Source organism: Dendroctonus ponderosae, unplaced genomic scaffold (genome assembly GCF_020466585.1).
Source record: "Dendroctonus ponderosae isolate FM_Combo_2020 unplaced genomic scaffold, Dpon_F_20191213v2 Dpon_F_20191213_4, whole genome shotgun sequence".
Classification (NCBI taxonomy): Eukaryota; Metazoa; Arthropoda; class Insecta; order Coleoptera; family Curculionidae; genus Dendroctonus; species Dendroctonus ponderosae.
This window is the reverse complement of record NW_026018611.1, coordinates 549,037-564,017: the sequence shown is the minus strand read 5'-3', so window position 1 is coordinate 564,017 and position 14,981 is coordinate 549,037. Positions and strand designations below refer to the sequence as shown.

The window sequence follows — 14,981 nt, the reverse complement described above, 5'->3', positions numbered from 1 at the left end:
CTATGTAAATTGTCAGTTATAATAATAATATAACTGAATATTTATCTCTCGTATGATAATCTGTCCGTTTGAAGTGTGCAATTATCGTTGAGTGATTGTTTACAAAAAATATTTGACAGGTGTCTTTCATGATGAATTAGACATAAAATGTCTTCCTGACATACCTAAGATATTAAAATTATATTTAATAAACATAAGTAATAAAATATAATAGAAATGAAATTAATTCACATTAACTTTGTTTACTCAGGAAATATTCATAAAAATTACACTCGTGCATCAAAATAAACATATAATTTTGCATTCGAGCTTGTTGTCTTGTAAAAACTGCATTCGTTTATTTTCACATTGGAACGAAAAAGTCCTCCTCCTTCTCATGCAGCTTTTAGACAAAAGCTTTCATGCAAAATTATCGGTAATTTTGAAGCACTTGTGCAATTACCCCCGACAATTTACACAGACGAATTATCAGAGCGAATTTTCATATACTGTATTATCATCCTACTATTGTTTCACAATTTATTAACATCCTCTTTTTTAGATTCATTTAGGTTCTTTTAATAACGATAGCAGAAAATAGCTATCGAAACGTCAAGGTAATTTTTCAAATTAATTTCTCTACTAATTGGAATTTTCTCTTACAGCTTGAGCCTAAGTGTGTCGCAGGATACCCTCTAGCTGATAGTTCTTGATAAATAATTCGTTCTTATTGCGAAATAGGAGCACTATTTATCAATCTGTTGACAAAAAGACAAACATTTTTGAGGCGAACAACCCAAAAAGAAGTTTGTAAAAAAATGAACTGCATGCAAAGAACACGCTTCAATTCGTCGTACGTTTTAAGTTGGGGTTGTGTCCATAGAAGGGGCCCACTCGATGCTGGACCGGCACGGGCGACTTTTGATTATACTGCAGCTTGGGAGGTTCATTTTGAGGTGTCAACGGCAAGGTGGGCACCCCTGGAGGCTTGATTATCTCCCCATTTGGCCCGTTAATTACTCGTCGCTGATGCAAAGCGATTATTTCCTGTGGCTTCGAGTTGATTGCCGCATTATGCTGGGCGGTCATCATTCTGAAATAATAGCAAAAAATCGATTTATTTCGCAGTCACCCGATTTACATAAAAAAAAATAAAGCGCACCTCAATGTTCCTGCTGCAGACGGTTCCGGGATTCCCTCTGGTCGGGGAGACGCTGCAATGGCTGCCCCACTTTGCAACTTGATGCTCAACATGTTGGCAAGCGCCGTTTTGGTCTTTGGATTGACCTAAATGCGCGATTTTAGTTGCGACTCTCAACCAACTAATCGACCGAAGCAATTACCTGCACTTGGGGATTCGTTGTAGAGTCAGCAGCGGGCGGTTGCGCCAAAGGGGGCCTCACTGGAGCTTGTTGTTGGGGCATGCCACCTACCATTAGCAAATCATGAAAACGCCGAAATCATTGGCTTTAAAAAAAAGTAGGTACCTTGCTGCGCCATGGCGTTCTTCTGAGCTTGCTCCCTCTGAAGCTGCAGCTGTTGCAACCTGAAACTTCGACATTGAGTCCGTTGGTTTATTGCAATGTTTCCCTTCGTACCTGTACTGCTGCCTCAGCTGCAACTGCTGAGCTGTGGACTGATCCCCGACGAATTGCTGAGCCTGGCCGGATGTACTCGCTTGATTAATGGGGCTCAAGCCAGGCGCATGCTGGGGCGGTCCTGCTGAGGGCGGCGTTGTCTGCTGCGGAGTCACGTTCCCTAAAACCAAACGAAAAGTTTTCATGCAACAGCAAACTCATTAAAATGAACTGATCTTTCGAAAGTACAAAATGCCACATTTTTACCTCATTACTACAGGCCCCACTCGATCGCACCTAAACCTGGACCAATCGGTCTTAGAGCGCAAACCGAATAAATAGATCTTTCGCCGCAAAATTGCGCAAAAAAAAATTGGTATTCCTACCTAACTATAGCTACTAAATATGGCAAATCGAAAAACTACCTGGTGTTAAATTTTGCTGAATATTCGGCGGAAGAACGATGCCCTGCTGCTTGGCCTGTTGTTGCAGCCACTGCACTTGTTGCTGCGGCGTTAAACCTTGAGGTACGTTGCCTAAAACGTACGTATTTCACTTATAGATTGCTCAACGCTCGCGCAAATGTCCAGAAAAAAGCCTCCGCCAGGTCAAATGAACGAACTCACCTCGAATGAGAATGTGGCCGCCAGTCCTTTGCTGCACCTGCTTGGCCAGTTGCAGTTGCTGCCGCTGTTTCTGTTGCAGCTTGGCGACAAACAGAGCCTGCTGCTCCGGGGGCATCTTCTGAAGCTGGTTGTGAGTGTGGGCATCTAAAAGCAAAGAACATCCCTTATAACACACCGCTTTAATTTAAAGCAACGTAAAACTCACCCAGTTGTATGAACTGCCGTTGGGGTGCCCCTGGCTGCTGTCCATGCGGCCACTGAACTCTCGGTCCTGCTGGACCATTAGTAGGCGACTGCTGAACTGCCACATGGCCGACTATGCGCTGAGCTGCAGCAGGATTTTTAGATAGTAACTCGAACACCTACACCGTAAATTAACATACTTTGAATCGGCGAGCCGCCTTGCTGCTGCTGCTGCTGCTGCTGCGCCCAAATTTGTTGATTCAGTTGCGCTCGCTGCACGCCACCCTGTTGGCCTTGATTGACCAAGACCTGCTGCGAAAACTGAGTCCTGATGACTTGCGGGTTCATTTGCTGATTGAGGGTCGGCTGGCTCAAGTTGCCCTGCTGCTGACTCAACAGTCCCAGTTTGGCGGTGATGCTCTGCTCGAGGGCTAGATTTGGATTGATGCCCGGCTGCTGGCTCTGCTGCATCAGCTGCTGATTAAGTTGCTGGCCGAGGTTCTGCTGTTGCAGCTGCTGATTCAACGTCTGCACGCTCATCTGGTTTTGATTGCCATGATTCAACTTCGACTGTTGCTGCTGCTGCTGCTGCTGCTGGATGACATCGAACTGGCTCTGATTGAGAAACTGGCCTTGATTGGGCACGGATTGCTGGCTCTGGATGAGCTGTTGATGCTGACTGGTGGCAATCTGTTGCTGCCCGAATATCTGTTGCTTTTGCCCCATCACATGCTGGTTCATCGGACCGGAGTTGAAGCTCTGATTCTGAGCCAGCTGCTGTTGCTGAATAGTGCGACTCTGGATAATTTGTTGCTGATGCTGATTCTGCCCGATGATCTGCTGGTTTTGGTTGCCATTGGCGGCACTCTGCTGGTTCAGCTGATTCATCACCATGCTTTGCTGATTCAAATTTCCAAGCTGGTTTTGGGTTTGGCTCAACAGCTGCTGTTGCTCGCGCTTCAGCTGCTTCAACTGCTGCAGCTGTTGCGGGCTCAACTGGCTTAAGTGGTGATTCGAGGGCAAACTTAACAAGGTTTGCTGGGGATTGCCCTGGTTCAGCAGTTGTTGCTGATTGAGCATTTGGGGTTGCCGAATAATGGCGCCCTGCTGCTGATTTTGCTGAATCAGCTGGTGGTTGGCTTGGTTCTGCTGCAGCAGCTGATTGGGACCTTGTTGATGAAGCTGCTGGCTGTGCTGAATGATTTGCTGGTTCTGTTGCATCATCTGTGAGCTCTGGCTCGACTGCGGCCCGAGCAGCTGATTTTGCAACTCTTCCTGCGCTTGCTGCTGAGTAATGTGCTGCTGCTGCTGTTGTTGTTGGTTGCCTTGAATGATTTGGTTTTGCAGCTGATTGGCGCGCTCCTGCTGCATGTTGAGTTGCTGTTGGTTCAACAGCTGATTGGCTCGTTCCTGATGCTGTTGGTTCAGCTGGTTCTGAATCTGCTGCTGTTGCTGCTGATGAATCAACTGACTCTGCATCGAACTAACTGTGGACTGTTGGCTCTGCTGTTGCTGCAGCTGGTTGACCGGCGATTGCTGGCTTTGCTGCAGCATCTGGCTCTGGATTTGCTGATGCTGCGGACTGAGCAGTTGGTTCTGGTGCTGAGGCGGGCTCATCATCTGGTTTCGACTGGGCGATCGCTCGATGGAATTTTGCCCATGTGAAATATCCATTGGCTGATTGAACTGGGCATTTTGGTTTTGTATCAACGCCTCCTGCCCATGGGACTCGAGCTGCTGTTGATTGAGCAGGTTCTGCTGGCTGAGCAGCTGATTCTGAATCACCTGTCGCTGTCCCTGGCTCAAGTGCTGATGCAGCAGCTGCTGGTTCATGTTGATCTGGCCGGTAGAAGTGCGCTGAATGATGCTCTGCTGTTGGATGTGCTGTTGGAGCAGCTGCTGATGGATCTGAGATGTGTTCAGTTGGCCTCTGAGCTGCTGCAGACTGTTCGGCCGGTTCGGCTGTCCAATCATTCTGTTGATGTTTAGAGGGCCGGATTGCATTGGCTGCTGCTGAGTGTTGGCGGTGTGATGCACTATGGACCTGGGCATATGATTAGCGGTCGATATGAAGCTAGATGCTGCCGCTGTAGCTGCAGGGGAGACTGGGGGCTTGAAACCTTGCTCTCTGGATACTGTCGGGATCTTGTTGATATAACTAGGCGCCACCACATTGGGAGGGGCCACTGGATCACTGCTGGACGTAGGAGACACGCTAGAAGTGGGGACTGGCTGGTTCCAAGGCATGCGTTGCTTCAGCTTCTCCAGCAAAGCTTGCGTGCTATCGGACATAGTCTTTTCCTCGCTCTTCGCAGAACTGTCCGGCTCGAAGCCGGTGATGGCCGTCGTTGGCTCCGATGGCTTGACCGGCCGCGGCCAATTGATCAACTTCGGATGAAACAAGCCAGGATCGGGCAACATCTGCAATTTCACTGCCTCCATCACCCAGTCTGGCGTGACAATTTTCACTCGATCAGCGCCCACTGCACAGGCCTTCTCGTATTTGGGGCCCGCGGTCGCTCCAGTCACTAAATAATCACACATGCGAGTCAGTTTCATATGCACCGAGCCGCCATTGTACGTAATCAACGCCCATAGACTGTTGCGATCTTCTCTTATTGTAGAAAAAGAGAACACTTTGCCGCTGAACAGTTTGGTCTCAGTCGTGTACAGGTAGGGGTTGAAGTCGATCCTTCTTTGCAAGGAGACGCACATGAGAATCCACTTGGGGTTGACCGCTGGGATTTCGTAGACATCATTGGCGTCCACTATGTCATTTTCTTCGGGATTTCTACCCACTATTAAGTGAGTTACGTAGTCGGAGAAGTAGTTCTGATGCTCGGCGCCACCTGCTTTCAGTAGATGTTCAACCTGTAAAAACATTCAACGGTTAAAACGCTTTGCTCCACATKTTGTGCACAAGTGTTTGTTGCGCTTTTTAATAATCGTAGAAAATGCAAATCGGGTTCGAAAAATGTGTAGCAACTAAAGCCGAACAGGATTTTGGCTGAAATTTTGAAGGCTCATAACTGCTGAAATTTTAACCATGCAGAGAGGACTTGCTTGTTGTTTCTTTGCAGAAAAATCCCGAAAAAGATTTGGTTTTTCATTCAACAGTTATTTAACCAAATCTGAATACAACATTTTGGCTAGTTATAACAGAAACTCTAGCGGGAGGCATGTTTTCTAGAAACGTTAGTGCAGAAGACGATGATATTATAATCTGCACATGACTCTGAAGTCCATTCATGTAGAAGTTGAATTAAAACAATAGCAACAGCAGCAGGATTCAATATTGCATCTCGTGTTTTCAACTTCCTAACGTTTTAAGGATGAAACAAATTCGAGTCTGTGGACTTGCAAGAACTTCCCGGGCCCAAAACAACAATACCAAGGTGACGCTTTCTGAATGCCTAACTGCTTGTGGGGCTTCGCCCCAATAAAGAGCCTACGCAGCATCCAGGACTGAACCATATATTCGTAAATAAACAGAAACACTATCAACAATTCAGCACGTTGCAACCACTAAGGGCCAAAATGCCTTCATGCTCGCTCACCTTCTCATGGACTTCGCCAGTGATAAAATACTTGATATCCTTGAAAATGTCTTTGGGGATCTCCAGACTTGCGAACTTTTCATTCAAGTCGCCCATTTTCCGATTTTAGGACAAACATTTGAAATTAGCAAGATTTGTTTACAACACCATCATTTTTGCGATGTCAGGCACGTGTCAACCATAGATGAAGACAAGTGAACGATGCCTCCACAGATTATCAAACTATTGCCACCAAAAAATCCAGTGCCACCAACATGGCTACTGAATTAACCTAGAGGGCTAATAAATTGGAATTTGTGTGAAAACTATAAATATTAAATGTTTGAAGCCAAAAACATATAAATGGTTATCAAAAAGCAAAAGAAAAATTTTCTGAGTAATCACAACGAATTTTGTGAAACCGCGCCCTTTTAATTATTTGAGAAATGATTGCAAGAGAGAGATGAGCAACGCGCGCTCTTCTGGTTGGACAAGGACAACCAGTTTTAGTAGCACAAAGCGAGAGCTAGAAACAATTCTATTCAAACCTAACAAACACTTTAAGGTGTCAATAGCAGAAATTTTTTGGAAATAAAAAATTCCAAGTGTGAATTTATAAACCAATTTTTAAAACACTATTAGGATATTATGGTGGCAGCCTGCCGGAATGACATTGACAGGTTGACGGGTGTGAGCGGTGACACATCAACCCAACATAAATATACCATTGATATTTGGAAAGGCTGCCCGAAAATCCAAAAATATCGCCCTGATCGGCAGTCGTTTGCTAATTACAAGAATAACGGAAAGTGTCACAGACCATCGTTGAAATGGCGGAAGCCGATAAACTAAATATCGACTCCATCATAGCCCGTTTATTGGAAGGTAAAGTTGAGAAGGTCATCGAGTTCGGCGATTGAAGAAGTTAATATGGCGTCGAATTTTGGTTTACGCCTTGAAAAATATGAACATTGTTTTAAATGCGAATGGGGGGCGGCTAAGAATAATTGTGTGTTTTAGTGCGAGGTGCCCGACCCGGTAAGAATGTCCAGCTTACCGAAAACGAAATCCGGGGCTTGTGCTTAAAGTCGAGGGAGATTTTCCTCAGTCAGCCAATCCTATTGGAATTGGAAGCCCCCCTGAAAATATGTGGTAAGTGTTCGATGTCACTTTGGGTGTGTACTCTAAATCATTAATTCATTGTTTAGTTTAAAGAGCACAGTTCACGACTGGTTATATAAAATCCAAAACAAAAATAGCATTCTTGAAGGCTAAATTGCTAAAATTGCTAAGCTTCAACTGTGAAAAGTGTTTCTCATTAAGAGTCGCAGCACTGACAAACTTGCCTAATGTTTACTAACAAAAGATCCGAAGAAAGCCGGAATTTCTGCTACTAATTTTTTCCTCCTGAGCTTGGCCGAAAATAGCAACAAACACTGCATTAAATGTGGGCTAAGTAAATGAAAGGAAACAGCAATTCCTTTTATTTGAAAAATGTGAATTTTATCAACTGCCCCAAACGTTCTCAGCCGTAAAAAAGGGAAAGTTTCAGTCGCCAGTAAAAAAAGGGCATTATTTTATCCACATCGATAATCTCTTTTAGCGCACCGTTGACGGGATGATTTAATGGAATCGTCGCCGTTAATCTGAACATCAGAGGATAAACCGGCATTACCACGAAACGAGCATCAAAAACTATAACTCATGTTTCTATGTATGTAATTAAAAAAAATGTCAGATCATTTATAGAGGCTGAGAAGAGGATAATATGAAATTTATTGGAACCAGCAAGGAAATAAATCACCAAAGTTTGAGCGTTCACAAGCAGAAAAATTCATAGAATAAAGTACACCGTGCAAGTCAGTGTGGAATTCTACTCCTCTGCTCATCGGGAAAACTCAGTTTCAAACATCTGAACTTCACGAACCCCCGAAATTGTTAGAATATAAACTTTTTGCAGTGAGTAGTTCTTCCCAATTTTTAGCTAAACTTTCTCTTCATTTCAGGCGATATTCACGGCCAATACTACGATCTGTTGCGTCTGTTCGAGTATGGTGGCTTTCCTCCGGAATCAAATTATTTATTTTTAGGTAACTCTTTATCACTTAATTGTCTGATCTTGGCTCATTCTTTGTCCTTGTCGCAGGTGACTATGTTGATCGTGGAAAGCAATCTCTTGAAACAATATGCCTCTTGCTGGCCTACAAAATCAAATATCCAGAGAATTTTTTCCTTCTTCGCGGCAATCATGAGTGCGCTTCCATCAATAGGATCTACGGTTTCTACGACGAATGTAAAAGAAGGTAAGCAATCGCTCAATTTCCCTAATCATTGCTATTCATCCCATCATCAGCTAATCTCCGGTATTTTTGCCAGGTACAACATTAAACTGTGGAAGACTTTTACGGACTGTTTCAACTGTCTTCCAGTAGCTGCTATAGTAGATGAGAAGATCTTCTGTTGTCATGGAGGTAAAACCGCTTATTTCTACAAATTTCCTTCATATCAAATAATCACTTTTGGGCCTTTGTAGGTTTAAGTCCAGATCTGCAATCAATGGAACAAATAAGGAGAATAATGCGGCCCACAGACGTACCTGACCAAGGACTGTTATGTGATCTGCTCTGGTCTGATCCCGACAAGGATCAGTTGGGTTGGGGAGAAAATGACAGAGGTGTCAGTTTCACTTTTGGAGCCGAAGTAAGTTCTTATTTCCCTGCCTAACTGGATCGCTCCTTAATCGACTTTGTTGCCTCGCAGGTTGTCGGGAAATTCCTTCACAAACATGACTTCGATTTAATCTGTCGAGCACATCAAGTGGTGGAAGATGGATATGAATTTTTCGCGAAACGACAACTGGTTACTCTGTTCAGCGCGCCCAATTACTGCGGTAAGGCTTCAGCGCCTCGTCATCTAGACTAGTCTATTATTTTTTTGGGTTTTTCCAGGCGAATTTGATAATGCGGGAGCCATGATGTCGGTCGATGAAACCTTGATGTGTTCGTTCCAGATACTGAAACCGGCAGATAAAAGGAAATTCCAGTACAATATGAATTCGGGCAGGCCGGTGACGCCGCCCCGCGGTGCCACCAACAAAAACAAGAAAAAATGAGACAATTTTTGGATCACTCTAGGTTAGGCGAATCAATAGGCTGCAGCCTTATCCGTTGTTGTTTTTTTCATTAGGGGAGTTCTCGTTTCCGCTGCGTCTCTAACTGTGTCAAGAGTCTATCGATTTCATCACATTTTAACAGTCTCATCGTTTTTAGTTCACTAACATTTGGCATCTGCCTCAAGGTTTTGCTGCATTTGTTAACAATTTGCTGATGTTCCATTCCAAAGTGTATTAATTTTATTCAAATCTACATTCTTTCACTTGACAAAACTTGTTATTCTCAAGCTTGTTTCTAAATGTATTTTTATCAAACACTTGCAATAGACTCGTTACAATATTTCATTGTACATTTTTATTTTTTATCCTTGCGAAGACGTATTTAATTTAATTTTCGGCTTTCGGATCGATGGGTGAAATACGGCTCAGAAATTGTAGAGAAAATAGTTGTTTATTGTTGTGTCCCCTCCAAGTTTTACTGTATTAATAAGGTATTACTCACCTTTAATCCGGTGATAGTCTGGAAACCTGCAAACAAACAATGAGCGCGTTGCATAAAAAATAAAAATGTACGTTTGACACGGATCGGCCCCCTTAAGTCTTAAATCATAATTTCATTTCATTTCACAAAAGGCATTTATTTCATGTAGAAGGTGAATTTGTGTGTGCATGAAATGATGCGTGTGATTTCACTTCAACATCATATCGATCAGTCTGGTAAAGACTGATCGATATGATGTAAAACCCGGTAAAGTGAGTTTAGTTTTCTAACTGCTAATTTGGGGGCATGATGTGCGACGATTACGCGAAGTTCTTCCAAAGTTCCAACTTTCAAGTTACTTGACTTACTAACAGTTGTAAAAAATTCAGAGTAACATAAGAAGTAAACATTTTTGGTCTTATTTTTACAGATTACGGTTTGATGTAATTAATTCTTTAAAAAAAAACTTAGCTAGTTCTGTAGAATTAGGCCCGAAAGTTCGGGTAGCGAAAATTGTATTAAGTATTATAAAATCGAGCGTAGGCCTTACGGGTGACCGTCTAATAATAATGTCTAGAATCCCTGTTAAAAATAAGCCTAAAAAGTAACAATCTTCATTTGGATGACACCGCGACCACTCTCCCCCAAACTTTTTGTTTATTTGCTAAAAATATATTTTTATATGTACGATTTTGTTTCAATTTGATTTTTTCACTCCGGGTCGGATGGCGGTGAACCTTCAAGCGCTCCGCCTGTTTGTAGCTTCACCAACATCACAAGAAACGTGTCGCCAAACCATTTTTACACTGCGTATCTGAGCGCAACCAACGTTTTTGTATTTATTTTATCTTGATCTGTTTTTATGTCTAATTGAATACTGATAAAAAAATTGAAAAATACTGCATACAATTGTAGTTTTATTCTTCCTTCAGTGCGATGTGAGCGGGACGCGTTACAGACGCATAACTCAGGGGCGGCAATTCGTCCCTATTACGGTCTCAAAGCCTCAAAACAAAAGCATTATTACCCGAAATTACCATAATCATTATGGTAATGTTTCATGGGCAAATCATCATACAATAAGCCTATTACCATAAAATGTCATTACTTTTCTCACCCACCTTAAATGTTTTCAACTTAGGCCACTTGGGCGAGTGTTCATTTGATGCACAAATACAACAAATTAGCATTAAAACAATTTTGAGGTGAAGAATTTCGTAATAATAGAGAACATTATTTTGGAGACCCTTCAAGGGATTTCAAACGCGCAACGTTTTGCTTTCTAATTTTCGAGCGTGGTGAATCGTGTTAAAATTAACACTTTTCCTTTCTACTTGTGTAAATGTTGGGAATGATTTATGACGTCAATGGGTGAACGATAGATCTTGAGACGCTCTTCAGAAAAGGTGTTAATGACTATTCAGCTGATTTCCACTATTTTCGCGATATTAATGAAAATGTTCTAGGGTTCTACGACAGAAGGCTCTTATCGCGTTGGAGATACTCGAGATTTCCCTCAATAAACGATGTTTTTCTGTCCCTTTAATTACGATTGATTCGAAATTGTTCACCGCTTCGGAGAAAAAACTAATATGCACAAGGATCAAATACAGAGAAAATGTACACGTCTGCTTGCAGCCAATGAAAATGAAAAATTTGGAAAAGGGGCGATGACTTAACCTAAGCTGATCCGCATCGAAGGACCAAAACAACGTCAATCCGCTGCCTTTCACCGTCCAACATGTAAATAGTTTTTCGTGCAAAACGGCCTTCGGTTGGCAACATTGAGTGGAAAACAACCAAGATGGCGTCGTGAATGTTTCTCACTCGGCCGTGTCCTTTATCGCGATTTTGATCAAATAAATAAACAAATAGACTGAGCCGGCGCTATCATTGTGTTCAAATGATAAGCCAAATAATTCAGCTAACTGATAACGGTGAAAAGGTCGGCGCTTTCAGCCAAAAAGTGTGTGAAAATCGAGCGTGAAATATGTGATTTCTTTGTTCGAACGGCCAGTGGCAGTGTCCATGTCAGATTTGCCATTATTTGATCATGTTTTCGAACGTTTCAGTACACTTTTCGAGCAGAAATTCGACTGTGGCAACCACCCCATTGGTAAGTGTTGTCAGCTTCCACCAGCTTCAGTCGCTAATTGGGGTGTTTTCATTGAAAACTCGCCCCAAATGTCACAAACATTCTTGGGCGTGTAGAGCGGAACGGAGCTGTGCCACTCTATTTTTGATATATTACGGTTTCTTCCAATTTTTATTAAAAATATCGATTGGGAGCTTATTGTGTGTTCTCCATCAGCTATAAATGGCTCTTAAGAGATTTATGGCTCGGATTTAGCTTAGTTCCATCCCGCTTGCCGGAAAAATCAGGTTTGCCAGCGATTTATTGGGGCAGAAGTATTCTCCTAAATTTGTCTCGATTTTTCGACAAATTCATCTTCTCGGCTTTACTCCTCGAATGCTGCTGATTTATGATTGATCACTGTACATGATTGATCTTTTTAGGGCTACACTCTAAAAATCGAATTAATCCGAGCCATTCCTCAACCCTCTCAAGCTCTAAGATTCACTTTAATCAGGCCCTTTTAGCTTTGTAAGATGAAGCCTGAAGATGAGTCGTCCGTACACTCGAAACAGGGTTATTTACATATACATTTTCTTCTAATAAATTGATTGTGTAGAAGAGTGTGTGTTCTTTGCCAGCAAAGGAAGTCCTTTCTATCGTTCTAGACTTCACTACGTCTTGATGCAAATAGTGAACAATTACTCTCGCAGCTCACAGTCAAAACTGTTGGAAGATATGACTTGACGCAGACTAACGAAGTCGCATAGCTGTGACTGATTCAGCTGCGACAGTAACTCAGTTAATTTAATTTTACAACTCCCGACATTTCTCCTCTAAAGTGGAAAGATGAAGGCAAGACCGAGGTTTCTGGCCCTGCAAAAGTGAAGAATGCAGCAACTACACCGGATCAACTGTGAATTGTAAAAGTATGCGAATGGAACGGGAGGGATGCCGATAGGATCAATAATAAGCCATTGTTGGCTATTAGGTGAACTTTTCGTTGCTGTCCGAGAGCTTAAAACTCTAAAGAGTTAATGATTTGAACCGAAAGCTTCTTGTCTAGTAGAATGGGAGAAAATGGGTTTGACTCTCATTCAAGTGAACTACACAAACGATTTAATCATCAGAATATTTGGACAGTTTCTCGAATCTTTGGACTCACTAAAAAACCATCAAGCAAAACCCGAGCGAATTGAAGCCTCTCCCTGCCTTGAGTCACACGTAAACAACGTTAATTTTAGAACTTCTGAGACATTATGAAATTGCCTGGTAATGAATCGCACGACACTTTTTTTTAAGCATTAATCCCCGTTCACTTTACGCATCATTGTCGAGCGCCGAGACATAAATATGCATGTAATCGCCGTTTGACTGAAAAAAAAAACAAATAAACTGTGCGGCAGTCGCGCTTTTCTCGAAATGTTGCAAATGTCCCGTCGAACGACAGCTTTTCAACTGCCATCCACATTGCGCCCCTATTGGAAACGACATGTGTTCCACTGTGGCACCCTCTCGGAAAAACGTTTCTCTATATTTAAATTTTCAGATTTAATAGGCCGTAAATCCATCAAGACGCGGATTTGGCCGCCGGCTTGTCAAAACCGCAGCTAAAGAAGCGAAATAATATAAATAAATAACACCCGACGGCAAAATGGGCAAACTTTGTCCAAGAGACGAAGAACATCGAATATTTTGAGAGCAAACAGCGAGGGAGGAGGGCACGACGCAATATTGCGAGCAATTATTTCTCGGAAAAATTCCCTTGTTCCCATATAGGAAATCTAGAGAAATTACCGAACCAAAAAGCTTTTAGTCATCGAGCCTCGCATTGCTTAAGAACAATTTAAATTACTCTTACTGTCTTGAAATAATGGCGATTAGCATATTTAGGAGTATGCTAATGAACAAGTTGGAAATGGTTAAATTATGATCCCAATTACAACTCGAGTTAACAAATTAGGAATTTAAATATTCGAGTACAAGTGTTATGAGAAGCAGAGCTCGCATTACCAGGTGCCTTGTCAACATCGTTCAGGTTATTATCAATACACGGTGATTTATGGCGAATTATGACACGTTGTGCTGAGAATACCCTTTTTTTAAAGACCAAACCAAGCCCAGAAATGATTTAGACATAAATCAATAGAAGACCATTTACTTTAAATATTCCAGAAGTTAGAAATTCATATCGTAGTTTTTGGAGTTTTGGGAATTTTTCAAATCTTTCAAAAATTTGTGTTGCAGAAACTAGACCAACGATAGAAAAAAAATTGTTCAGCAATTACTAGAAGGCACTTCACTTTATGCTCCCTAAAAGTTGCACATTCATATCGTAACTTTTGGAGTTTTGGCGAATTTATGAATTCGACTTGCAAATTTCCGCTGTTTTTTTTGCATTAAGAGACACTTTCAAAAAATCGTTCCGAAAAAACTCGACCAAAGTGAGAAATGTTTTATACAGCAATCAATAGATGACACTTTACTTTATACTCCCTAAAAGTTGCAAATGCATAGCGCAGGTTTTGGAGTTTTAGCGAATTTATGAATTCGACTTGCGAATTTCCGCTGTTTTTTTTGCATTAAGAGACACTTTCAAAAAAGTAGTTCTTTGAGAAACGAGACCAAAGAGAAAAACGTTTTGTACAGCAATCATACTCATTCATACCGCAGGTTTCGGAGTTTTAGCGAATTTATGAATTCGACTTGCAAAGTTCCGTTGTTTCTTTTACATTAAGAGGCACTTTCAAAAAATCGTTCCGAAAAAACTCGACCAAAGTGAGAAATGTTTTATACAGCAATCAATAGATGACACTTCACTTTATATTCCCTAAAAGATGCAAATTCATAGCGTAGCTTTTGGAATTTTTGCGAATTTATGAATTCGACTTGCAAAGTTCCGCTGTTTCTTTTGCATTAAGAGACACTTTCAAAAATGATTTCTGGGAAAACGAGACCAAAGAGAAAAACGTTTGATACAGCAATCAATAGAAGACACTTCACTTTATGCTCCCTAAAAGTTGCAAATTCATAGCGTAGCTTTTGGAGTTTTGGCGAATTTATGAATTCGACTTGCAAAGTTCCGTTGTTTCTTTTGTATTAAGAGACACTTTTAAAAAATCGTTCCGGGAAAACGAGACGAAAGAGAAAAACGTTTTGTACAGCAATCAATAGAAGACACTTCACTTTATGCTCCCTAAAAGTTGCAAATTCATAGCGTAGCTTTTGGAGTTTTGGCGAATTTATGAATTCGACTTGCAAAGTTCCGTTGTTTCTTTTGCATTAAGAGACACTTTCACAAATGATTTCTGGGAAAACGAGACCAAAGAGAAAAACGTTTGATACAGCAATCAATAGAAGACACTTCACTTTATGCTCCCTAAAAGTTGCAAATTCATAGCGTAGCTTTTGGA

General features: G+C 41.7%; 3 protein-coding genes across 7 annotated transcripts in view; 2 read left to right on the top strand and 1 right to left on the bottom strand.

Annotated features, from left to right (window-relative positions):
• Nucleotides 1-6,117, bottom strand: part of LOC109540016 (PAX-interacting protein 1) — an 8,650-nt gene extending 2,533 nt beyond the window's left edge. Inside the window, exons 1-10 of one of the 2 annotated variants that reach the window (XM_019908139.2) lie at nt 5,923-6,117; nt 2,566-5,236; nt 2,388-2,510; nt 2,183-2,326; nt 1,982-2,092; nt 1,578-1,737; nt 1,467-1,525; nt 1,323-1,408; nt 1,142-1,266; nt 837-1,072 (exon numbers count right to left, since the gene is read on the bottom strand). In XM_019908139.2, the coding sequence (XP_019763698.2) occupies nt 837-1,072; nt 1,142-1,266; nt 1,323-1,408; nt 1,467-1,525; nt 1,578-1,737; nt 1,982-2,092; nt 2,183-2,326; nt 2,388-2,510; nt 2,566-5,236; nt 5,923-6,018 (3,811 nt within the window). In that variant the 5' untranslated portion in view covers nt 6,019-6,117. The remainder of the gene's footprint in view (nt 1-836; nt 1,073-1,141; nt 1,267-1,322; nt 1,409-1,466; nt 1,526-1,577; nt 1,738-1,981; nt 2,093-2,182; nt 2,327-2,387; nt 2,511-2,565; nt 5,237-5,922) is intronic. The other variant, XM_019908140.2, reaches the window with a different exon arrangement.
• A 449-nt stretch (nt 6,118-6,566) lies between these two features.
• Nucleotides 6,567-10,181, top strand: LOC109540023 (serine/threonine-protein phosphatase alpha-2 isoform). Its single transcript, XM_019908154.2, has 8 exons — nt 6,567-6,786; nt 6,922-7,053; nt 7,908-7,991; nt 8,048-8,204; nt 8,278-8,372; nt 8,435-8,601; nt 8,662-8,791; nt 8,850-10,181. The coding sequence occupies exons 1-8, from the start codon at nt 6,732-6,734 to the stop codon at nt 9,011-9,013; spliced, it is 984 nt and encodes a 327-aa protein (XP_019763713.1). The 5' UTR covers nt 6,567-6,731; the 3' UTR covers nt 9,014-10,181.
• Nucleotides 10,182-11,257: 1,076 nt separating this feature from the next.
• LOC109540018 overlaps nt 11,258-14,981 on the top strand; it is a 63,615-nt gene continuing 59,891 nt past the window's right edge. For all 4 annotated transcript variants that reach the window (XM_019908145.2, XM_019908146.2, XM_019908143.2 and 1 more), the window contains exon 1: nt 11,258-11,610. The gene's annotated coding sequence lies outside the window, so the exon portion shown is untranslated. The remainder of the gene's footprint in view (nt 11,611-14,981) is intronic.

Excerpts from the sequence above, each read along its gene's own strand:
- LOC109540023 (XM_019908154.2), top strand. The coding sequence starts at position 6,732 with ATGGCGGAAGCCGATAAACTAAATATCGACTCCATCATAGCCCGTTTA. Across the intron at positions 7,054-7,907 it reads AGCCCCCCTGAAAATATGTG|GCGATATTCACGGCCAATAC; the intron begins GTAAGTGTTCGA and ends TCTTCATTTCAG. Across the intron at positions 8,205-8,277 it reads TACGACGAATGTAAAAGAAG|GTACAACATTAAACTGTGGA; the intron begins GTAAGCAATCGC and ends TATTTTTGCCAG.